The sequence below is a fragment of the Pimephales promelas genome, chromosome 14 (genome assembly GCF_988280905.1).
Source record: "Pimephales promelas chromosome 14, fPimPro1.hap1.1, whole genome shotgun sequence".
NCBI classification, from domain to species: domain Eukaryota; kingdom Metazoa; phylum Chordata; class Actinopteri; order Cypriniformes; family Leuciscidae; genus Pimephales; species Pimephales promelas.
Window position 1 is genome coordinate 1120086 of NC_142782.1, and position 23794 is coordinate 1143879.

The 23794-nt window shown below is 38.7% G+C and overlaps 1 protein-coding gene across 1 annotated transcript; it reads left to right on the forward strand.

Annotated features, from left to right (window-relative positions):
- The first annotated feature begins 476 nt into the window (after nucleotides 1–476).
- Nucleotides 477–20367, forward strand: il17re (interleukin 17 receptor E). The gene is made up of 18 exons (XM_039674831.2): nucleotides 477–707; nucleotides 2861–2876; nucleotides 4310–4396; nucleotides 4480–4577; nucleotides 8243–8320; nucleotides 9803–9908; nucleotides 10026–10076; nucleotides 10184–10326; nucleotides 10488–10556; nucleotides 10642–10708; nucleotides 11240–11415; nucleotides 12730–12777; nucleotides 12860–12905; nucleotides 12980–13134; nucleotides 13778–13840; nucleotides 14247–14292; nucleotides 16220–16327; nucleotides 18358–20367. Exons 1-18 carry the CDS (start codon nucleotides 603–605, stop codon nucleotides 19194–19196), a joined length of 2301 nt encoding a protein of 766 aa, XP_039530765.2. The 5' UTR covers nucleotides 477–602; the 3' UTR covers nucleotides 19197–20367.
- Nucleotides 20368–23794: the final 3427 nt, after the last annotated feature.

Sequence of the window (23794 nt, forward strand, 5' to 3'; positions counted from 1 at the left end):
TTCTTCATACAGTGACACTGATTCCTCCACTTTGAGCTGATGATGTTCTTCTGAAGTGTTTTAGACGTATTGTTCATTCTTAGATCATGTTAACTAACTAATGTCAACTAATGGACCTTATTGTGAAGTGTTACCAATTAAACAGTTACACTTTTTTCACCTAATTTATTTTAGACATATACTAATGTTACTTTTATTTCGTGTTATTCAAGATATATAAGATTATTCCCATTCAGGACAGTAATTCACTCTCAGAGTTAAAATATCATGACAGAAGTTCCCATGTTGCCTCAGCTCTCAGTCTTCTTCACTGTAGAAGGCAGTGGAGTTCAGCGATATGAATGTGGTAAAGTCATCAGATAAACATGTAAATTATGTTAATTGATGCGGAAGTCTGTGACCTTTTGAACGAGGCGCCGGAATTCCGGATATTTGCGTCACTAAAAACCCGTCCGCCCAACGCGATCACACACACATACACACACACACACACACACACAAGTCTGCTGCTCAACTCTAATCTCTCGCGCTTCGGACTCTGTCTGGACTCTCTGTAATCCACCATGTATTCCTAATAACCGGTTGGTGTTTTAACCTGAAGCATGTGCGGATCGCCGTCCATTACTCGTGTAGTTGTGCTGTGTGTGTTGTTAAACTGCTCGCTGTGTGTAAAGATCCTCCGTCGAGATGTTCTCAGACTCAGAGAGGTGAGCTGATTCCTTCTGAACTCACAGGCAATGATTTATTACACGGTTTTTACTCTGAAAGTGCTCCTCTGAGGTGTTTTAATGGGAAACCATGGAAAACAAACTGTTTAATGTGTTTACTTCATAACTCGTCATGAGAAAATATTAGAACAACTTACTAACGCCTAAACCTGTTTCTATAGAAATCATCTGTCTATTACACTCTATCCAAATTTGACGTAGCATACTCATCTAAAATGCAATTTGGCTACTAATTTTATTAAATCATAGACTATAGTGTTGGGAAATCAGTAAACATGGAAGCTACTTGAGAAAAATGATCAATAAAATCAAAATGTTTGTTTACCAATTAACCCCGTTCGACAGCTGCTATTACAAACTAAAAATATATATATATTTTTTACACATTATGACCGAAATATCCCACTCTGGATTAAGGCACTCGAGTCAGACCTGTTGAAGCCCTTTTCCACATATTAATGTATTTTACCAACGATATAATCTCATATAATTATCAGACATGTGTCTGTTCCAGTCACTCAGTGGAAAATGAAGGGGAGGATTTGGTTTTCTTCAAATTTCCCCTTTACTTTTTTGCTGAATTAGTAGAGGATCGAGCAATTAAACACGTCAAAAATTATTTAAAATATAGACGTTGCTTAAAACAAACTATTTTTTTTCCATAGTTTGAAAGCAGAAAGATCATGTAAATCACTATATTACACATGGGAAACAAAACCACATACTTCACAGTCACTGTGAAAGTGAAGAGTTCAGATGCAAAAGCCTCTAAATGCCATTTGAAATTTTCTTCTTTAATGATGATTTTTATCAAACTTGTATATTTAAGTTCAGTAATTTCACTTAAATAACAATTAATAGGTAAATATCTTTGCCATTTAAGTGAAATTACTGAACTTAAATATACAAGTTTGATAAAAATCATCATTAAAGAAGAAAATTTCAAATGGCACTTAGAGGCTTTTGCATCTGAACTCTTCAAGTATAAACGCATTACTGTAAATGCTAGATACTCTCGCAGTCGCATGCATTGCATACTGTTCTCATTTACATCAATTCAACTCAATAGGTCAAGATTAAAACATTTTTGGATGTTTTCATGCGTTTGTCTTTAAAGTTTCAGAGCGACTCGCTTTTTACAAAAGAACAACACCAACTTAATAATATAATAAATGATAGATGATAAAATTGCCGTAAAAATACTTCTCAAGTGAGTTAAACGACAGAAACATTGTGTACAATACATAATGAAATAGTTATTGATTATTAGCTGTTTATTGCTTTGTGTTATAATATATGACTTGACACATCAAGTCATATATTATAACACAATGCAATAAACAGCACTCCATACAAAAACAACATGTAAATCATCACCGATGTCTCTGTTTTATCATGTTGAATGGCTCCTATATGCTATATTTACTGTATTTACTGTCTGTGTGTGTGTGTTATTTGAACAATGACAAAACATCTTCTTTGGATTTGAATGGCGTTAGCATGATTTATAAGTAGTGTTCATTTGATTTACAATCTGCACATTTCAGATTTCATGGTGAATATTGTCTCTTATTTATTGTGTCGTGACTTTAGGGCGATTATTGCTCGTTTATTTGAATCTTTTATAGTTCTGTGAAGTCAAAGTCAAACCAGAGCAACATTTCAAGATTTATATTCACAACGCATAATGTTTCAGTGCAGCTTTATATTGTTCACATGTCCATCTTCTAGGTTCATGAATGAAAATGTGTGTTTTATATTATATTTTAGTATGGTTTAGGGTGTTTAATGTTGAGCTAATCGATTAACTCGGGTGTAGAAATGCTGTTCGATCTCTCTCTCTCTCTCTCTCTCTCATCAGAAGATCAGTTTGATCCGCTCTGCCAAAACCTGTTAATGTAAAATGATTAATAATTACCGTTTAGAAAAGAACACAGACGTATGTTTGATTACGATTGATCTCTTGATGTCACACACAGGTTGGTATTAATTAGTTAATGCTTAGATTGACACACGTCAACACTCATGTTGTTTAGCGGACAATGATGATTCATCTGAAAGTTTCTTTTGTGAGACTCAACACAAGCTAAATCTCTCTCTCTCTCTCTCTCTCTCTCTCTCTCTCTCTAAAGGAATGGATTGGTGCTGGTGAGTAATTACACAACTCTTCACTTCACAATATCTACTTTGTTTGTTCTATGTAATGTTTTACGCTTTAGTTTAAATGGGGACGTTCAGAGACGTGTTTTGTGTTTCAAAATCTCAAAACATTTACTTTTAACCTGTTAGCTCTCACTCCTTTTTGAGCGTAGATCTGAACTTAAATGCTTGTAACTCAAGATTTTATGCAATATATATATTTTACAAAATAATTTGGCATATGAAATCAAAGCCACGTGTCAGTAACACTTTATATTAGTGTCCTTGTTACGGATGTTACATGTATTACATGCATGTTACATTAAAGGAGTAGTTCACTTTAAAAAAAAACTTTTGCTGATAATTTACTCGCCCCCATGTCATCAAGATATCCATGTCTTTCTTTCTTCAGTCGAAAAGAAATGAAGGTTTTTGACGAAAGCATTCCAGGATTTTCTCCATATAATGGACTTCAATGGGGACCAAACAGTTCAAGGTCCAAATGAGAGTTTCAGTGCAGCTTCAAAGGGCTTTAAACGACTCCAGACGATGAATAAGGGTCTTATCAAGCGCAACGATCACTCATTTAATAAATAAATCACAAAGTTTAAGTTTTATAAGCTCAAATGCTCGCCTTGCTCTGTTCTGTGATGCGCGTTCGTGACTCCTGTTCGAACTCGTTCATCAAAATGAACAAATCTTTTTTCGAGTCATGACTCGAAGGGTCCCTTATTCATCGTCTGGAATCGTTTAAAGCCCTTTGAACAGTTTGCACTGAAACTCTCATTTGGACCTTGAACCGTTTGGACCCCATTGAAGTCCATTATATGGAGAAAATCCTGGAATGTTTTCATCAAAAACCTTAATTTCTTTTCGACTGAAGAAAGAAAGACATGGACATCTCGGATGACATAGGGGCGAGTAAATTATCAGCAAAAGTTTTTTGAAAAGTGAACTACTCCTTTAATGTCACGTGGACATCAAAACATGCAAACTCAGAGCGAGGGTTTAAACTCTACTTTAAATTTCTTAAAATTCTCGTGTGTTTATAAATGATTTATGGAACAAATCTGATGAAATGGCGCATGTTTTGTTCCCAGATGAACATTGTAAGCTGAGTTTGAGACGTGTGTAAATGATAACAGTGCCACACTCGCTGTGAAACACAAAGCGCATCAGTGTGTTCCCAGATGCACGTGATTGAACCCCTAACACACGGTTCATGTGAACGGAGACGCTGGAACAAACGCGTAACCTGCGTGTAAATTAGCACGCAGCGCAGATATTTATTTCATTATCATATAAATATCACTAGAGCGCTTTTCACCTTAACGAGAAATATCAGGTTTTCGTATTGAGGCCCAAGATGTCGCCTCACCTCTGATAGAGATCCCTGTCTGTCACCTGACCTCTCTGTTTCTCGTGTGTGTGTGTGACTGAAGATCGGCTGCTGCCTCGGCTCAGACTCCACACTGTTCTCCATCAGCGGGACGTGTGTGTGCGCGTGAGGCTGCGTGTTCATCCTCTGCGTATGTACAAGACCATCTTCTCAGTGATTATCCCTGCCTGTGTGTAACTTACTCACTTCATGCTTTCTGTCTTTTGTTTGTAGTGGAAAATGAAACGCTGAAGATTGACTTCAGTGACAATGAATCTGGTGACTCCGACACGCTGATCCTGATCCCGCAGACACAGCACAGTGTTCTCTGGGTAAGTCTCAGGCCAACGCTCCTTTATCTGGGTTAGTTTGGGTCGAACTATTGCAAGTCTAGACCAGAGGCAAATCTTGGTTTGATTCAGGGCATTTATTGTGAACATCAAGACTCAACTCATCAAGTCGTGTGTAGGCGCAGGTCCACCATCTGGTCTGGATACGGCACGGATCCGGCTGACTACATCATGCGTTGTGGCCGTGTGTAGGCTCAGGTCCACCATCTGGTCTGGATACGGCACGGATCCGGCTGACTACATCATGCGTTGTGGCCGTGTGTAGGCGCAGGTCCACCATCTGGTCTGGATACGGCCCGGATCCGGCTGACTACATCATGCGTTGTGGCCGTGTGTAGGCTCAGGTCCTCCATCTGGTCTGGATACGGCCCAGATCCGGCTGACTACATCATGCGTTGTGGCCGTGTGTAGGCTCAGGTCCACCATCTGGTTTGAATACGGCCCAGATCCGGCTGACTACATCATGCGTTGTGGCCATGTGTAGGCTCAGGTCCACCATCTGGTCTGGATACGGCACGGATCCGGCTGACTACATCATGCGTTGTGGCCGTGTGTAGGCTCAGGTCCACCATCTGGTCTGGATACGGCACGGATCCGGCTGACTACATCATGCGTTGTGGCCGTGTGTAGGCTCAGGTCCACCATCTGGTCTGGATACGGCACGGATCCGGCTGACTACATCATGCGTTGTGGCCGTGTGTAGGCTCAGGTCCACCATCTGGTCTGGATACGGCACGGATCCGGCTGACTACATCATGCGTTGTGGCCGTGTGTAGGCTCAGGTCCACCATCTGGTCTGGATACGGCACGGATCCGGCTGACTACATCATGCGTTGTGGCCGTGTGTAGGCTCAGGTCCACCATCTGGTCTGGATACGGCACGGATCCGGCTGACTACATCATGCGTTGTGGCCGTGTGTAGGCTCAGGTCCACCATCTGGTCTGGATACGGCACGGATCCGGCTGACTACATCATGCGTTGTGGCCGTGTGTAGGCTCAGGTCCACCATCTGGTCTGGATACGGCATGGATCCGGCTGACTACATCATGCGTTGTGGCCGTGTATAGGCTCAGGTCCACCATCTGGTCTGGATACGGCATGGATCCGGCTGACTACTTATGATGTAACGAGTACTCTGGATGTTATTGGAAGTGTTCCCAGTTCTGGATGACCTAAACTATGCAGCCTAACAATCACTTAACTGATTTGAATGACAGAAAATGATAATGTTATATGTGTATGGCTGGTTAAAGAGATGTTTTAGTCTAGATTTACACCTCTCGAACAATGTTAGGAAGGCTGTTCCAGAGTTTAGATGCTGTTAACATTTGGTTGTAAGTGACTTTGTGTAGTTTTGTTTACGAGTTTCAAGGCTGAATGAACGTCAAACTCCACCGAGTGCAGATTTGCATCAAATACGGTTGAGAAAACACACGGAGCGTTATCCTGTTGCTTTGTTGATGAACCTATTTATTTAGCTTTGAAGGAAAATGGTTAGTTGCATTCTGTTATTTGTGTTTTTTCGCAAGATTAGACTTATTTGTGAATCACAACCCTGAGGTTGAGAAACACTGGTCGAGTAAATGCAGCAGATCACTTTAAATGAATGTTATTTGGTTTATAGCAGGGCTTTTGAGGTCCAGGGAACGTCTCGAGCTAAAACTGTAAAACCACACTGATCAAGCTCAAAGTATACTTCCATTTGTACGTGTGTGGCAGTGAATGAGTATGTTTCATCATTCATGTTTGATTAAGCGCCTGTGTTTGCACATGGTTCAAACAAAGTCCACTTTGACGGGTTTCATTGTTCAGATGTACACATACATCATTGCCACATAGGCCCCATCACACACACACACACACACACACCGGTGCACTGCAGCTCCAGGCGCGACGCAAGTGTTTTGTGCTAGTTTCAGCCCGACGCAGTTATCATTTTCACGTGCTGTTCAGGCGTATTGTTGGCGAGTTGCTATTTTGAGGAACTGAAATAGACTGAGCCGTTGACCAGCTGCACCTGCTCTTAAAGGGTACATATCATGCTTTTAAATCATTCATTTTTACTTATAAAGCATACATTTGTGGTCTATATAAAGCATAACTGCAATGCTTGGGTGTGAATTCCTCATTATTATAGCTCCACAAGCCCCTTTTCTGATGTGCGACCCGTTTCAAAGCGGCCCCTTTAAATAAAAAGGAGATGCGTCACACCCCGCCCGCTCTCCAGGTCGATGAGTTCACGGTTCAACTCCCCACGTTCGGCCATTATTGTAGTTTGATTAGAGATATACGATTATATACGATACCTTCAAAGAACATTTTTATTCACACGTTAATAAAATGTCAACAACAGAAGACTTGTCCATCAAGCCTTACATATTCCAGCCACAGCGAGCGAGTCGATAAAGACGACGACGAACCTGCAGAACAAGCTCTTCATGTATTGGTATGTGAGTTAACTGTTTTGTGTTATTAGTGAAAGTCAACTATTTCTCTTGTTAAAACAAGCACACTGACAAGATAAATGACTGCGGTCTGATCTTACCACAAACAATCTGTGCTGATAATATGATGCGTTTAGAAAAGCAGCTAAATGAGCATTGATGAAACTCAAGAACAATAATACTGCAGACGTGTAACGTTACTTCAAAAGAAAAACAAAGGTACTGCTAAACCATGACCACCATGTGTTTTAAGAAAGTAAAGTACTTTATTTTTATTAACGATATTTACAGCTTATCGAAACGCTCTGTTCGTCGTCTCCAAAGATAGAAGGAATTTAACGTTACCTCTCATTCAGACGAAGTCGATCGGCAAACCCTTCTGTATAACGAATCCTTGAAGTGCTTCAGGTCACTAACGTACATCCAACAACCGAACATTTTGACTTGCCCTCTCGTAACTTCCGCATCATTGAGCTCGGACTACAAAATCGGAGCGAGAAATAATAATGGCGGATTGCTCGAAGTGTTGGGCCGGTAGTCGATGTCCTTATTTGTCAGTTCCGCTGCAAATACGGTGACGTGATAGTTCAAAAAACTATAGAAAAATCTGAACAGGTTGAAAAATATGACCAAAACAGAATATAAAGATAAAAACAAAGCACCTGAAGAGAATAATTTCATCTTTTCTGTACTTATAAACACTCCAAATATACAACAAAATGCATTTAAGGGGTAAAAAAGTGGATTTTGCATGATATAGGCCATCGCGCAGTATTTTTTTGTTATTTAAAGAGCGTGTTAGCAATGTGAGGCTATGGGGGGTCAACGCGCGGATGATGAATCCAGCTTATCCCGTAGATGGTCTCGCTTTAACCACACACACACACACACACACACAGCTTTAACCTCGAGCACGAGCAGATCTATTTGTGCTCTAGAATAGCGTTCAGTTTTTCTGCTTGTAAATTCCTGCATGTAAACGTTGAATCCGCCGCGGTGCAACTGCAACTGCTTTACAGGGAATGGGAGATGAGACTCTGATTGGTTTATTGTACGTTACGCCCAAAACACACTCATTACTCGTTAAGAGAATAGGGACGACCCTTTTAGACCAGCGCCGGGAGCGCAGACCATTTGTCCCGTCATTAAACTAGTAGTGTGATTTTATGTGATCATAACAGTCGTGTGTTGTTCTTCCCCAGTGGATAACCGGTGATGATCAGCCTCACGAAGCAAGAATTCAGACACACGAAACGAACAGGACGTCCCATCAGACCGCTGTGAGTGAATTCATGTGTTCCTTTATCTCTGGTTAATGACATTCATCCTTTATTTCTTAGTCTTAGCGAGGGCAACTTTAGTGAAGCGGATTTTTTATTTTATTCATGGGGATGTTCTCTTTTTTTTTTTAAATATGTAGTAACCGGTTTTGATTTAAAACTTTATCTTTTCCTTCTGATCATTTTTTTTTTTTTTTGTGTGGTCGTTTTAATTTCCCGCATAACCCTTATGTATAATGCATTAAAAATGCAGTCGATATGCCTGCTAATGCACCTTATAATGCATTATATTATTGTAACTACAGTTCTAATATATGATAATACTCATCTAGTCATTGACACACCTTTAATGCATTCAAACACACGGGACACAACCGTATTATAACGTACGCTGTAAATACTTTGCTAATGCACTGACGCGTAAGGCTAATTCAGGAGTTATGAATGCCCTGTTGGTCATCTGTGAACGCTTCACACTTTTAAATACTCTTTTACCGTCAGATGGCTGAAGGGTGAGACGAATAATGTCACTGAACACAGTTTTTGAAAATGCATTTATTACACAAATGCAGATTCACACACACACACCCCAGATTTAAGAACAAATAAATCAACATTTAACCCTCAGGTGCTCTTCGTTTCGGAGTCACACTTGTGATCTTCCCGGTCAAAAGTGACCGGACACCTAAAAATGAAACTTTTCTCCATCCCAGTAAAACCAATGCAATTTATTTTTGTTCTATAATATTTATTCTTTTTTAATTTAGTATTTTGAGACGATTTAAATGAATTTATTAATATTTATGCAATATTTATGGTTTATTTTTGCCATGGAAAAATATATATATATTATTTTTTTCAAAAAAATATTAATGCAGTATTTTATGTTAATATAGAGTCTAGGCCTTCAGAAAAAAAATATTTTTGGAAGAAAATTAGCACCATCTGGTTACAGTATAGAGAAAAAGCGTAGAATCATGGTGTAACCACTAGATGGCATGTACAGCTCTCTATGGAGAGGCATGTGAATTCCCCAGCTGTTTATCAACACATTTTTTTGTGGATTTGTATATATAGTTGAAACAATCTCAAAAACTATTTCTTATAAAAAAAATTGACAAACAAAAATTCACAATTTTTTTTCTTTTTTTTCTATGGGGGTCATTTTTGACCAAAGACCACAAGTGTGACTATTTTTTTAAGACCACTTAGCATGCTCAGATCATGACCTCAATTTTTTTATGTGTTCACATACATAATGCCATAAACGTCACCAAGTTTCGTAACATTGCGCTGAAGCTGTGATTTTTAAATATTCAAAACAAAAAATATTTCGGCCAGAAATGAGCGAAGAGCACCAGAGGGTTAAATGCTTATTTGACAGATTTTTCTTGTATTAAGTATTTTTGAGGGATGTTTTGAATTCCACTGAAGCTGTTTGTAAGTGTGTGTGTGTGTGTGTGTGTGTGTGTCTCCCTCCAGTGGATCCTGAAGTACGGCTGTTTCCCGGTGCGGCGCGGCTCCACGGTCACAGTGTCCGTTCACAAAGACGGAGAGATGCTGATTCGTCAATCTCACACCGTCACAGGTCTCTCACACACACACACACACACACACACACACACACTCTCTCTCTCTCTAAAAATGTCCCAAATCTGCACCACAATACCAAGATTCAGCATTTCTATGTGCTGTTTTTAACCAGATGATCTTCCAGTTCCTGAAGTCTCTGTGGACGACCGTGATAAACACTCAGGTCTCTCTCTCTCTCTCTCTCTCTCTCTCTCTATATATATATATATATATTTCTAAAGTTTATTGAAGTTTCTGGCATATTCACTGCCTTGACGTGTGTGTTCCCAGATGATGCAGTGCCTGACGCCCGTGTGACTGTGGACGAGCGTCATAAGCGCTTCACTGTCCGTCTGGAAACGAATCGACTGGTGAAGATCAGCCTGTGCTACAAACACTCGTTCCGGGAGTGTGTGGGCTTTCATTTCCAGAAGGTGTGTGAAAGATTATAAAGAAATGAACCAAACCAAGGAGTAACTGCAACATTTTAAAGATTGCAATCCCTGTTTTGGAGCAAACCACCTCTGCCTCATCTTACATCATCAAGGAGTCGTGTGTGTTTGTGTGTGTGTGTGTGTGTGTGTGTGTGTTGCAGATCGATCCAGCTGTCCATCAAACCGTCAATCTGAGCTTCCCGTTCCTGGTTCCGTGTGTGTGTGTGCAGGTGTGCTGCTCTAACACACTCTTTTCATTTCACATTTAATTTAATTTTTTTGTCATGTGTACTTCTGCATTAACTGTGTTCACAGCTGTGGTTCACCAGCCCTGATGCCAGACGAGTCACACACTGCCCTCTAAAGGAGGGAACACTGCCACGTGAGTGTGTGTGAGTGTGTGTGTGATTGTTCTAAGTCTCCACTGTAAAGGTCTACCAGTATGCATGTATTAGCAGTATTTACATTTAAAATGTTATTATTTTCCTTTGACTTTGACATTTTTATTCATTTTATTTGTTTCTCATTTTAAAAATGTCTAAAGTTTTTATTAACATTTTTCACTTTTTTGTTTTTGTTTTAGTATATCAAGTATAAACTAAATGAAAATGAGAAATGTTGCATTGGCAACTATCTGAAATCCGAAAAAGTTATTTCAGTTCATGTTTATTTTATATTTTTAGTTTTAAATAACAAAAACAACCATCTATGGGTTTGTTTATTTAGTTTTAGTTAACTTTAATAACCCAGTAAAAAGGTGACGGATGAAGAGACCCATCATGAAATATTATAAGGGATGTTTGTGTGCGTTTGATGCATTGATGCAATCAGTCCAGGAGTAAAAGACCAGATGTGATGATGTGTTTCTGATCATGTGACCTCAGTGTGTGTGTGTGTGTGTGTGTGCCTGCAGATGGCGCTGATATCTTGTCCTCCAGCTCAGCAAGAGTCCTCGGCTCTGTTCTGCATTGGGAGCCTCTCTGTCCTGACGACCAATCAGATGTCTCGGTCTCTCTGTGCTGGCGAATCGGCATGCAGAACTCTGACTGTGTCCCCGCCCCCAACGCCACCCTCTACGGGACTAAACTGGTACTGACTCGAGCGGGGCCGTCACATTTACACACTTACTCGCTTCCCAGCTTGTGTTCGCTGCAGCAGTCGGTGTTTAAAGAGCGGTGTGGTGTATGGTTGTCACATGACCTCATCATATTACATGTTCTGTGTAAAAATGACTTAACAGTTCAGTCAAATGAGTCCGTAAAGAGATGCAATTAATTCCTCACACACACTTAAAATTCTATGTGAACTTTGGTGCCCTGCATATACTGTAGGTTTAGTCAAAATAAGTATTTCATGCCCAGTATAATAATAATATTTTAAAATATTTTTAGAGCTTTGAAATGTTTAATCGTGATTTATAGCATCCAAAAAAAGTTGTTGTTTTTTTTTTACATAATATATGTGTGTAATGTATATAATTATTTTGTATATAAACACACACACACACACACACACACATGCATGTATATATTTAAGAAAAATGTGTTATTTATATATAAAATATTTCTATTTATATATGGTATATACATGCAAATATTATATATATATATATACAAAATAATTATACACCGTACACACACATATATTATGTAAACACAAACTTATTTTGGACTGCGATTAATCGTTGCACAAGTCATGACGTCAAGAGACATAATACGTCATAATCCAAGCGGAACAAACAATACCTACATAAACGTGAAACGCTAAATCTGACATAATAATAAAAAATAAATAAATACAAAAAGAAATGTAAAAAAGGTAAAACACGCCCCTTCATTAGCATACAGAGGAAGAAATGTGTGAAAAAGGGAACAAATACATAAATAAATGTGAAAATAAATAAAAGTGGGGAAAATATAATTATACATGAATAAGGAAATAAAGGTATAAATAATAAGTTATTTTTTCCCATTTTTTGGATATTTATTTATGTATTTTACTAATGTTTTTTTTTTTACATTTCTTCTTATATATTTATTTTTGTATTTATTATGATGTCAGGTTTGGCATTCTGTAAACAGAGACAAATGGAAGTGCATATATCACACAACAGATGCATGTATATATGAAGAGTTCAGATGCAAAAGCCTCTAAATGCCATTTGAAATTTTCTTCTTTAATGATGATTTTTATCAAACTTGTATATTTAAGTTCAGTAATTTCACTTAAATAACAATTAATAGGTAATTATCATTGCCATTTAAGTGAAATGACTGAACTTAAATATACAAGCTTGATAAAAATGATCATTCTAGAAGAAAATTTCAAATGGCACTTAGAGGCTTTTGCATCTGAACTCTTCATATATATATATATTCTGAAAGCGTTTTGCTTTTTCTACAGAAGTATAACGTGTCTGCTGTCGATGAACATCCTCAGATGTGTGTGAAGGTAACGCACGCTCCACCACACATCAGTGCATGATTAAAAGTGTGTGTGTTTCTCAAGTGTGCATACTTTGTTTGTGTTGTAGTTTTCTCTGAACGGCAGCCGGCGAGTGTTCTGTCCCTTCGAGTCGGGTGAGCAGCGCTCGTGTGTGTGTTAGCATGTCTCGTCTGTCCTCGTGTCTGACCGTGTGTGTGATGTTCCTCAGAGAGCCGATCTCAGTGGAGTGTGAGGGTCGTCCCCGGGTCTCTGCGTCTGCGTGTGTATCTGACGTCTGACACCGCCGCTGCTTTCGCCGCGCAGCTCTGCGTCCGAGATGGAGACGTGTGTGTATCGCAAGGACTCGTCACCTCGCGGCAGCTGGTTAGTGAGAGTCTTCCATCAGGGACATCGACTACTAACATGTGATGGGAAAATCATTTGATACAAGTGATACAAGGCAAAATTAAACGCTTTTTACTTCGTCATGCCTTAAAAATCTTGAATGTAACTCGACACCCTCGCCTCATTTAGTATGCGTGGGTCTATGAATATGCAAATGAGCCCCCCGTCCAACAGTTTGGGTTCAGTAAGCATTTTTATTTTATTTTCTGGGAGAAATAAATAAAATAAATAATTTTTTTTTATTAATCAATGATGAATTAAATTCATCGAAAGTGACAGAAAAGACATAATTATAATGTTACAAAAGATTATATTTCAGACAAATGCTGTTCTTTTGACGAAGAATCCTGAAAAAAAAAAATGTTTTACACATTGATGATGATAATAATCATAAATGTTTCTTGATCATAGAGTGATTTGTGACACTGAAGACTGGAGTAATGATACTGAAAATACACAGGAATAAATTAAACTTTAAACTATATTAAAATAGAAAGTAGTTATTTTAAATTGTCATAATATTTGACAATAATAAATGCAGCTTTGGTGAGCAGAAAAGACTTATAATCCTCTATACATGTATTGTGTGTAACCCTCCCTCCTGTAATGCTGGTGTCCACAGGACGGGGGCGCCGCCGAGATGAGCCTGGGCTTCCCCTTCCTCTCATCAGGACTGTGTGTGCAGGTAACATCATCACTTCATTACACACATTATATAGAAACGGATCGAAACCTTTCGTCAAAGTTATACATGTATTTTGAGCATGTACCCGTTCTTGACAGCTTTCAACTTGATCCACTTCAAATGTTGACTACTGTAGTTTAATGTAAAACTGACACTAAAACTCTCTTTCTCACGCAGTAATTTTTATTTTAGGTGAATTATCCACGATACAGATTGTAACTATCATCGATATATATTGTTGGATTTTTGTATTGCGTTATATTGTTACACCCCTAGTCTAAACGAACCAGATGTGAAAATATAAATGCAAAATAACAGTAGTGCAAATTGTGTTGTATGTGGTAAATAATATTCTAGTATTTCGTCGTGTGTGTGTGTGTGTGTGTGTGTGTGTGTGTGTGTGTAGGTGTGGCGCTTGGATCTCCTTGGAAGAAGAATAATCTGCCCTGATTGTAAGCACAAACTGCACAATAGTTATCTTCAATATGCAAAACAATAATGTATAATAAGCTTAAATTATCTTTAAAGTATATTTCAAGTTATATAATCTACATGCATGTTTCTCATTCTTTTTGTGACTAGAAAACACCCCTATATATGGAGTTAATAATGTGCCATAATTAACCCTTTACCGTTTTGATAATTGACATTAAAATGCACTATACAAACTTAAATGGTTGTAATTCAAGAATGCTTTGGAATATACACACAAGTGTGATCTTGTTTTAAAGAAAACAATCAGCAGATTATTACTGAAGTGAAAGCACTTCAAAAAATTAAAGTATGGAAAAGTTATGAAAGTTATAATTTACAGTAAATAAAATAAATTTTAATAATATATATATTTTTAATATAAAATAAATATTTTACAAAATATTTTTTACTAAATAATTACTATAAAATGAAAGATATATATCTAACCAAGTTGTGTTCCAAATTTAAAGTTGATATCACAAAAAATGAAGTTCCCATGAGATTTTGTTTTGGCGTTATACCAAAAATAGCCACCGGGTGCCATTGATTGAATTCCATTGAATTTAATTGTATGCATTCTGCCATAAAAATTTAATAAATTTATATCCAAATATCACTTCTGTCACTAAATATGGAACCTTGAGACTCAGACCTTTCTGACAATATGAGTTTTGTCAAGATTAGAAAAGGTTTTGATATTAAATTATGAAAGATGATGCCCAAAAGGGGAGGGGCCTACTAAAAAAAAAATACTGTTTCTATGGTAACGCAACGTCTATTTTCAAAACAGTTTTCACGGGATGAATTCCGAGTTTGTAAGCTTTCAAATGATACATAATTTATGATAATTACTAAAATATGTGATATAATAAAAAAAATATTTGTATATATATAATATATTATACTTTTTAGAGAACTTCTTACTTTACTTTCTTAAAAACATAATTTTATCTTTTTTTATTGACAAATACTAGATTATGTTTTATTATGAACTTTTAGCACTAAAACCAAAGTTTCAATTATTAAAAGTGTGTGCGTCCACTTTTTGTGACAAAGGTCAGAAACTCCTGTAATGAGTTTTTTTTTTTTTTTTTTTGAGGTGCACTCTTGTCATAAATTCCTATATTACTGTTCATTCATAATTTGTAAGAAAAAAACAGCGCTAAAATATCTATTTAGGAGTCTTAGACCTTTCCAACAAAATATAGTTTGTCATAGATTAGGATTTAATAGTGAATTTAGGTTGCCCGTATACAGGCAAGTGACCGTTACAAACAAATCCAGCATTTTGCAAAAAAAAAACTTGATCTGCTTTGCAAAGGAAAACTGGACTCGCAAACAAACAGAACGATTTGTTGGATGGTTTGCATTTATTTGTGAAATATTACCTAGGCTCACTTATTTATATTTGCAAAACACAATGCATGTGTGTTACTCCTCTGCAGTTTCGCTCAAATTGACCTGTGTACTTGCACATCGCTTTCTGTTTGTATTGCAAGTCGAGTTTTGCTTTGCAAAATGCTGGATTTGTGTGATTAATTATGGCACAAAATTAACTCCATATGCAGTGAGGATGCAGTATTTTGCAAGTTCTCCCACTAAGAAATCATGACGGGGTCTGAAATTGTCATCGTAGGTATCATACAAATAAATAGTTAAAAAATCGTACATTGTGATTTCTGGATTTTTTTTATTTAGATTATGTCTCTCACAGTGGACATGCACCTTTGATGACCATTTCAGACCCCTCCATGATTTCTAAGTGGGAGAACTTGCAAAATAGCAGGGTGTTCAAATACTAACTTTCCTCACTGTATACATTTGCGATATTTCGATATATCGTGCAGCCCTAGCACAAACACTCGTCATGACATTAATATTCACGCTCACCCTGACCGCTCTCAGTCACACACAGGCGATGGGGTCTCGTGATCGGCACGTCTCTGACTCTCCTGGCTCTCCTGTGTCTCCTGGTGTTCGTCACACGCTGGTTGATCAGAAGAATCACATCAGGTCAGTCCACACACACTCGTTATTCAGATAGGTATCCATGAATCTGTCCACAGCTTAAAGGGTTAGTTCACCCCAAAATTAAAACAAAATTAATATCTATCACCACTTGGCTATCTCTTGAGATCATTCGGCCTCCGTTATCATTTGTATGCCGACGACACACTATATCTATATACATTCAAAACCAGATGAGCGCTCCGACATTGATTTTCATTCTGGTTGAAAATAAACCTGGATGAGTAATAATTTCCTGTTTAAACAGTGATAAAACTGAAGTTATGCTCATTGGTTCTCGTCATCAATCTTCAACATTTGATTTCTTTGACTCTTGATGGCTCTTTTTTGGGTATCCAGAGTAAAATGAGGAGCCTTGGAGTGATTTTTGATGCTAATCTTTCATTCAGAGTACTGTTAACATCTTTTTTCCATCTTCGAAACATCGCTAGATTGCGGCCTATGTTAACTTAGCCCAGTCCTATGCCATTTTTAAAGGTCAGCTTAAAGGGTGAGTTCACCCAAAAATGAAAATTCTGTCAGTATTTACTCACCCTCATGTTGTTCCAACCCCGTAAGACCTTCGTTTATCTTCGCAACACAAATTAAGATATTTTCCTCCATAGGCTTCTAAGGGATTGAAACTTGCCGGCCCAGAAAAGTTATTAAAGACATCGTTAAAATAGTCCGAGTGACTCAACCTTGCATTTAACAAACGACGAAAATACATTTTGTGTTCAAAAAACAAACAATAATAATGATTTTTTTCTTCATAATTCGAATATTTAAAAAATCAATACTATTCGAGTATTGCTTTTATTTAAAAATAAATATATACTTCCGAAGTGACCAGGTGTAAACGGCCCCTTATCGCTTTTTTTATTAACAATAGGAGAGCGCGGGACTAGCTTTCGCGTGGCACATTCGCAAGGTCTCGTTCACTCCCTCTCTGCCATGCACGCGCCGTGCGCGATGTATGTTTTGCGCGGATTCTGGGAGATTTTAACTAATTTAATTTTAAAAACTAATTTTAACTAAGACGCTATCAATATGCGGGAGACTCCCGGAGCTTCCGACGCGATATGACGATCACATCACCTCCGATCTGAGCCCTTATTCGTCAAGCCAACGCGCCGCAATCTATCGCAAATCAAAGTGAAAGTAAGTCGCAGACGCTTAACACGACCATCTTCATTAAAAGTAAAGGAATGAACTGATATTACCAGGGCTGTTGCCGCTCTCTCTTAATGCTGTCTTTGCTGATTCTGAAATTAGCCGATGATCAATAAAATGCAGCTCAAATCAGTTGCTTTCGGTGACGTGCACTTCATTACATCTGTATATATTATATATATATTGCAAAAAACACATTTATGTGAGCAGGTGTAAATGGAATCGTTTTGATAAATCAGAGCTATCCGATCTGAGAAAACGCATGAAGTGGCCAGACGTAAACAACGTTAGATGTCCCTCTAGTGGGCCGAACGTGTAACAACAACCACAGGCTGTAGTGGCATTGACCATCCATAAGAATGTGTAATGTTGTAAATATTAATAATAGGACAAATTTGAGCATTTAATATTCGAATATTATTTGAATATTACATAAAATAAGGAATGGAATTCGAATAGTATTATAGAGGATGATTGACAGCCCTAATGACCAGCGTCGGCCAATAGTGAGCCTACGTGTGACGTACAACAGAAGTGCTGCCCAGTTACACTACGTGAACTATCTCGAGGCCCACAGAGACGGAAATGTCGTTAGTTTTCTTGCTTTTTGTATTCTCATCGCATGATATACTCATGGTTCAATTTTCAAATGGAAAATTTGGCAAATTATGAGCAAATTTGACAAGCTATAATAAGTGATCGAGGGGTATTTTGAGCTGAAATTTGCTGGCTCAAAATGTGTCTGGGGAAACTGGAGAATAATATTACATCTCGTGATCTTCTGAAAAGGGGCGTAATATGTCGCCTATAAAATGCTTTAATGCGGTGTTAGAAAGGATAATTATATGTCTTTCTTTTCTCAGTGTGGCGTAGCGCTGACCGACGCCCCGTGCTGCTTGTGTGCTCGTCTAACGGCTCAACACACATCTCTGCAGTGTGCAGTTTGGCCTCTGGCCTGCAGGGGGTGCTGTGTATGGACGTCAGGCTGGCGCAGTGGATGCAGTGCCACCCACAATCCTCTCTGGCTCAGCTGGGACCCGTGCCGTGGCTGTACGGTCAGTGTCGGGCCGTTCAGAAGGCCGGCGGGCTCGTCCTGATCGTCTGGAGCCCTGACGCACATCGGGCTTATCGAAGATGGAGGAACAGCGAAGGAAAGGTTAAGTTCAGTGCTGTTGAAGAAGAAGAAGAAGAGGAGGAAGAAGCAGAAGAGGAAGAATGCATGGAGAAACCAGTCGAGCTGTCGTGTGTCACGGCTCCTGTGTTTAACGCTGCGCTGTCCTGTCTGTGGATGGGAATACGCAGCGATGGCTACGCTCGGGGATTCAGGCTAGTTAGCTTCCAGAACAACAACAATAACACTTTCATCCCTAAACGGCTCCGGTGTGTCCGGAAGTACTGCCTCCCGAAGGACCTTTCGTCTTTAATACACGACCTGACCGACTCAACCACTAGATGGCGATGTTGGCCACGTCTTCTGTCCAAAGCGCTGTCGTTCTTCGTGTCTCGGCAGCTCGCGCCGACGCTAGCGGCGAAGCTTCCCACGCCGACCGACAGCCCTAAACTCGTTCCTGGCTTCTCACGGAAAGTAGCGAAACGAAAGACGTGGAGGCAAAAGAAGCGCAGAAGTAAAGTCGTAACATCGTGCTTGTCCAGAAAAGGGAGTTGGAAGAAAAAGACTGCGCCAGAGCCAATGAATTCGTAGCATGCGATGGTGCAAAAAAAATATGGACGTGACGTCACCCGTTGGTTTCTGAAGAGCATTTTTAAAGTGGGCGGAGCCGGCCGTCCTCATTTTGGCTGCACGTCACTCCCGGGCAGCGAGGTGGATTAGCATGATGCTAACAGACAGCAGACGAGCGCTAGTAGTGACATCAGCGGCAATCCAGCTGTCACTCAAGTGGCCACGCCTTTAATTATGCGGAACTTTAAGGCTTAATGTAATTTTAACGGATGCGTTATAAAACAATTCAGCCCCTTCACAGTCGTCATGAAGGGAAAAATTAGCTATATAGACCAAAACCACTTTTTGCACCAGGCCGTAAACATTTTTTTCTGCTGTAAAGTTGGGCATTTTAACTATGGAATTGACTCTCTTTTGGAGCCTGTCTCTAGTGGCCAGTCGATGAATTGCAGTTTAAGTCGCTTCAGTGTTGAAGCGAAAACATCCCAGTCCATCCAGCAAAGGGAAACTAAACATTCTTACAGCAAAGTACGGCTTTCGTTCTTCGCTTAGGAGTGAAAAGAAGTTTGTTATACCTTTGCGTATGATCATAGTGATGTGGGTATGTTTGCAACAGCTCTGCAATCACGTTTATTCATACATCACTTTATACAATAGATTGCTTTAAAGCAGCAGGTTAACAGTATTAAACATGAATTAGACATGCTTCCAATTAGAATTACAACTTCAGTTTCTTCTATAAAGCAGCTTTCAGTGTGTTCATGTTTTCACTCACATCTGACCTCAATGGACTGAACAGAAGAAATTAATCTCAGACAATTTACACCTCAAAGAAGGTGGGGCCTCAGAGCCACACCCATCTATTACATCATCGTCACTGACCAATAGGAGTTCAAAGGTGTTTAGCAGCCGGAGTGAATTTTAGCTGTAGCCAGAGCAAGTCGCAGCAGATCAAGCATCAATCATCACATCCATATAGATTGATCCATTAAAACAATACAGTAAAAAACAGTCATGCTAAGATTGGCATCTGAACCATTTATTTAGTGCTTGCTTAAAACTTCTGATCATCTTTAGATTTCCTGGCAACCTGTTCTACAAACAAAATGAATCTTTACCTAGATTACTCTTAAAGGAGTAGTTCACTTTAAAAAAAAAAAAACTTTTGCTGATAATTTACTCGCCCCCATGTCATCCAAGATGTCCATGTCTTTCTTCAGTTGAAAAGAAATTAAGGTTTTTGATGAAAACATTCCAGGATTTTCTCCATATAATGGACTTCAATGGGAACCAAACGGTTCAAGGGCCAAATGAGAGTTTCAGTGCAAACTGTTCAAAGGGCTTTAAACGACTCCAGATGATGAATAAGGGTCTTACCAAGCGAAACGATCGCTCATTTAATAAATAAATCACAAAGTTTAAGTTTTAAAAGCTCAAATGCTCGCCTTGCTCTGTTCTGATGCGCGTTCGTGACTCTCCTGTTCGAACTCGTTCATCAAAATGAACAAATCTTTTCCAGAGTCAACTCATTCATTTTGTTCGTTGAATGAACCAAATGACACTAAAAAAGATTTGTTTATTTTTATGAATCAAAATTCGTTTATTTTGATCAATCGAACGAGTTCCAACAGGAGAGTCACGAACGCGCATCATAGAACAGAGCAAGGCGAGCATTTGAGCTTATAAAACTTAAACTTTTTCATTTATTTTTTAAATGAGCGCTCGTTTCGCTTGGTAAGACCCTTATTCATCATCTGGTGTCGTTTAAAGCCCTTTGAACAGTTTGCACTGAAACGCTCATTTGGACCTTGAACCGTTTGGACCCCATTGAAGTCCATTATAACCTGGAATGTTTTCATCAAAAACCTTAATTTCTTTTCGACTGAAGAAAGAAAGACGTGGACATCTTGGATGACATGGGGGCGAGTAAATTTTTAGCAAAGTTTTTTTTAAAAGTGAACTAATCCTTTAAGGTCACTTAAGACCCAAGACACTCCCTTGAGGGACCCATTCTCATTGGTTCTTTGATCAGCTGATGTAAACTAAAGCCACAAAAATTCATTGCCAGTCGTTCGAGTATCAGTATTAAAATCTTCTATCCGATTTGACAAAATTCATACACTTTAAAGACTTCTTCCAGAATTTCAAAAAGCATTGTCAAGTGGCCATCGCATGCTCCAAATATAGGCTTGCTCTTCGGCAACAGAATGCTTAACCAGACCACTTTAATTTGGTCATTAATCAAGTCCGTTCTCTTGATTAAAACCAATGTCTGATCTCACATAGTCACACACACCTCCACCTTTACGGTTTCAGTCTCACCTGATTAAAATACAGTTCTCTATTTCAATTGTCATCCAGCCTCGACTCGGTACAACAAAACAAAAAATAGAGAATTGTATTGTATTGTATTGTTTCTCCTTCTCATGTTATTAAGATGAACCGCATGTTGAATTTCCTCATTTGTAAGCAATGCATGTGAAGAATGAAGTTAACTCCCTATAAAGACTGGTACAGACTCAAAGAGAAATGAAGAGTATGTAAAGTATTTATCTTCTGATGTAATTTTTTAAAATAAATGACTAGCCAAGTCTGGTCTCAAAGAAAATCTAGAGATTCCTGTTGGTAATTATAGGCTATCATTGATGCTGTCATGCACTCAGTATGTGTTCAGTATAAGCGCTCTCTCAAGGAAAAACAGTGACCTCATCCTGTACAAATAAATGTGAAATTCTATATTTTTGTATAAAACCTGCATCTGTATACTTTTATTTGTTTATCAATGTAAATAAACGCAGCAAACATCCATACTCCGCTTTATCTGATTATTATTTCACCACAACCCAGCCTAATGATCTCTCTGTCTGCAAAACAAACAAATCAACCAGAAGAAGATGTAAAGCAGTTCTCGAGTGGTCACACTCACAATGATGTTATCTTTATTTTGACAGAATCGGGAACCATCTTGAACCCATTTGACCAACAGTGAAACCTATGCAAATGTGTCTGTCTTATGTTTCATAAAATGCATAGAAATCATTACATGGACCTGATACCACAGGATCTAACTTATTTATCCTGGATCCTGAGAAGATATTTCCCTCGAGCTGTTAGCTATATGTTTTATGTGCAGCATGTTATGAAATGCTACCGAACAGGTTTTCTCAACGGTCCGATGCTTCAGGCGAGTGTGTCGGACCGTAAGAGACATCATGATCACACCAATTATGGAAAGCTTATGCAAAATATCCCAAACTCTAGTTTAACTCGCGTTAGGTTTGGACAACTGCTGAAGAGTTTCGACCAAAGCCAACACTGGAACAAAACACTGGGAGAGACGGAGAGTTGTGCGCTTCATTCGGCTCTCAGGCATCGATTTGCTCCCGCTATTTTGAATATGTTTTCCTCAGTTAATGCAACAAACTATTGACTGACTCTATTTGTAAAATTTGCAAACATAACGTTAGACGATATAAACGTAAACACATAAGCGCCTTTATAAACATTCAACATAACAAATAATAATAGATCTAAAAAGTAAAAAAAAAATACAATAATCCAATTTGCTGCCAAAAAAAAAAAAAAAACTGGGGTAATTCCCTTAATTCAGCCAAGAGGTCAATGTTTCTTATTGATCTCCTGATGTTTAGTAAGATTATGCCGTTTTATGGCAGTTCGCAAATGTTGAGGGAAGAAAATACTAGTTCACTTTTAAATTAATTTTTTATATATTTTAGCTTACCTCAAGGGCATCCAGGTGTCTTTGTTGACACACTATTTTCAATTTTGACATATTTCGGTCAAACCGTTGTTGTCTGTCAGTAATATAATGGAGGTCTATGGTCACCACCTCAAAGAGCATGCAGATTAAACATGATTGAATGACTCGTAAATGTAAGTACACATTGATGGCCTAAGACACGAAACGAGCGGTTTGTGTGAGAAAACAAACAGTATTTATATCGTTTTTACCTCGTGTAATCACAGCCACGTCCAACTGATCTGAATCAGATGTCCAACTGAATCATGTCCAACGATCCGCCGGAAGTGATCTCTTGCGCGTGTACGTCACTCATTGTTTACACGGAGATTTCGGAAGTTTTACCTTTCACTGTGAAGATCTAAACATATTTAGATATACAAGAAATCGCAATAGAAGACGATTTCGATATATCTAATCTAAATATGTTTAGTGAAATGTAATTTCCGCAAAGACACATTTATATGCAAACACAAATAAAACTGCAATGAACCAAACTAGACAGTCTCAAAAACACGCTTTGAAATCGCTGGTGTTTCTGACGTCACAAACCACCTTGTAACCAATCAGATCAACGTGTGATCGTCAACCAGTGGATCTCTGAGGCCCTGTTTACACGAGAACGCTCGCGGGTGAAAACGTAAAAATATTTGATTGGATGTGCCTTTCGTTACACGGCGACGGCGTTTTGGCAGTGAAGGTTGTACGCAGACGCGCCGACTTGGTGGTGTTGTGTGGCTGTGCTTCACATCGCCACCTAGCCGTCTGGAGTGCATACTACATTGAATTTCATGCACTTTTGCGTCACCATACGCACGCGGATTTCCCACTCAAAACGCTTGTCTAAACGCAGAATAAA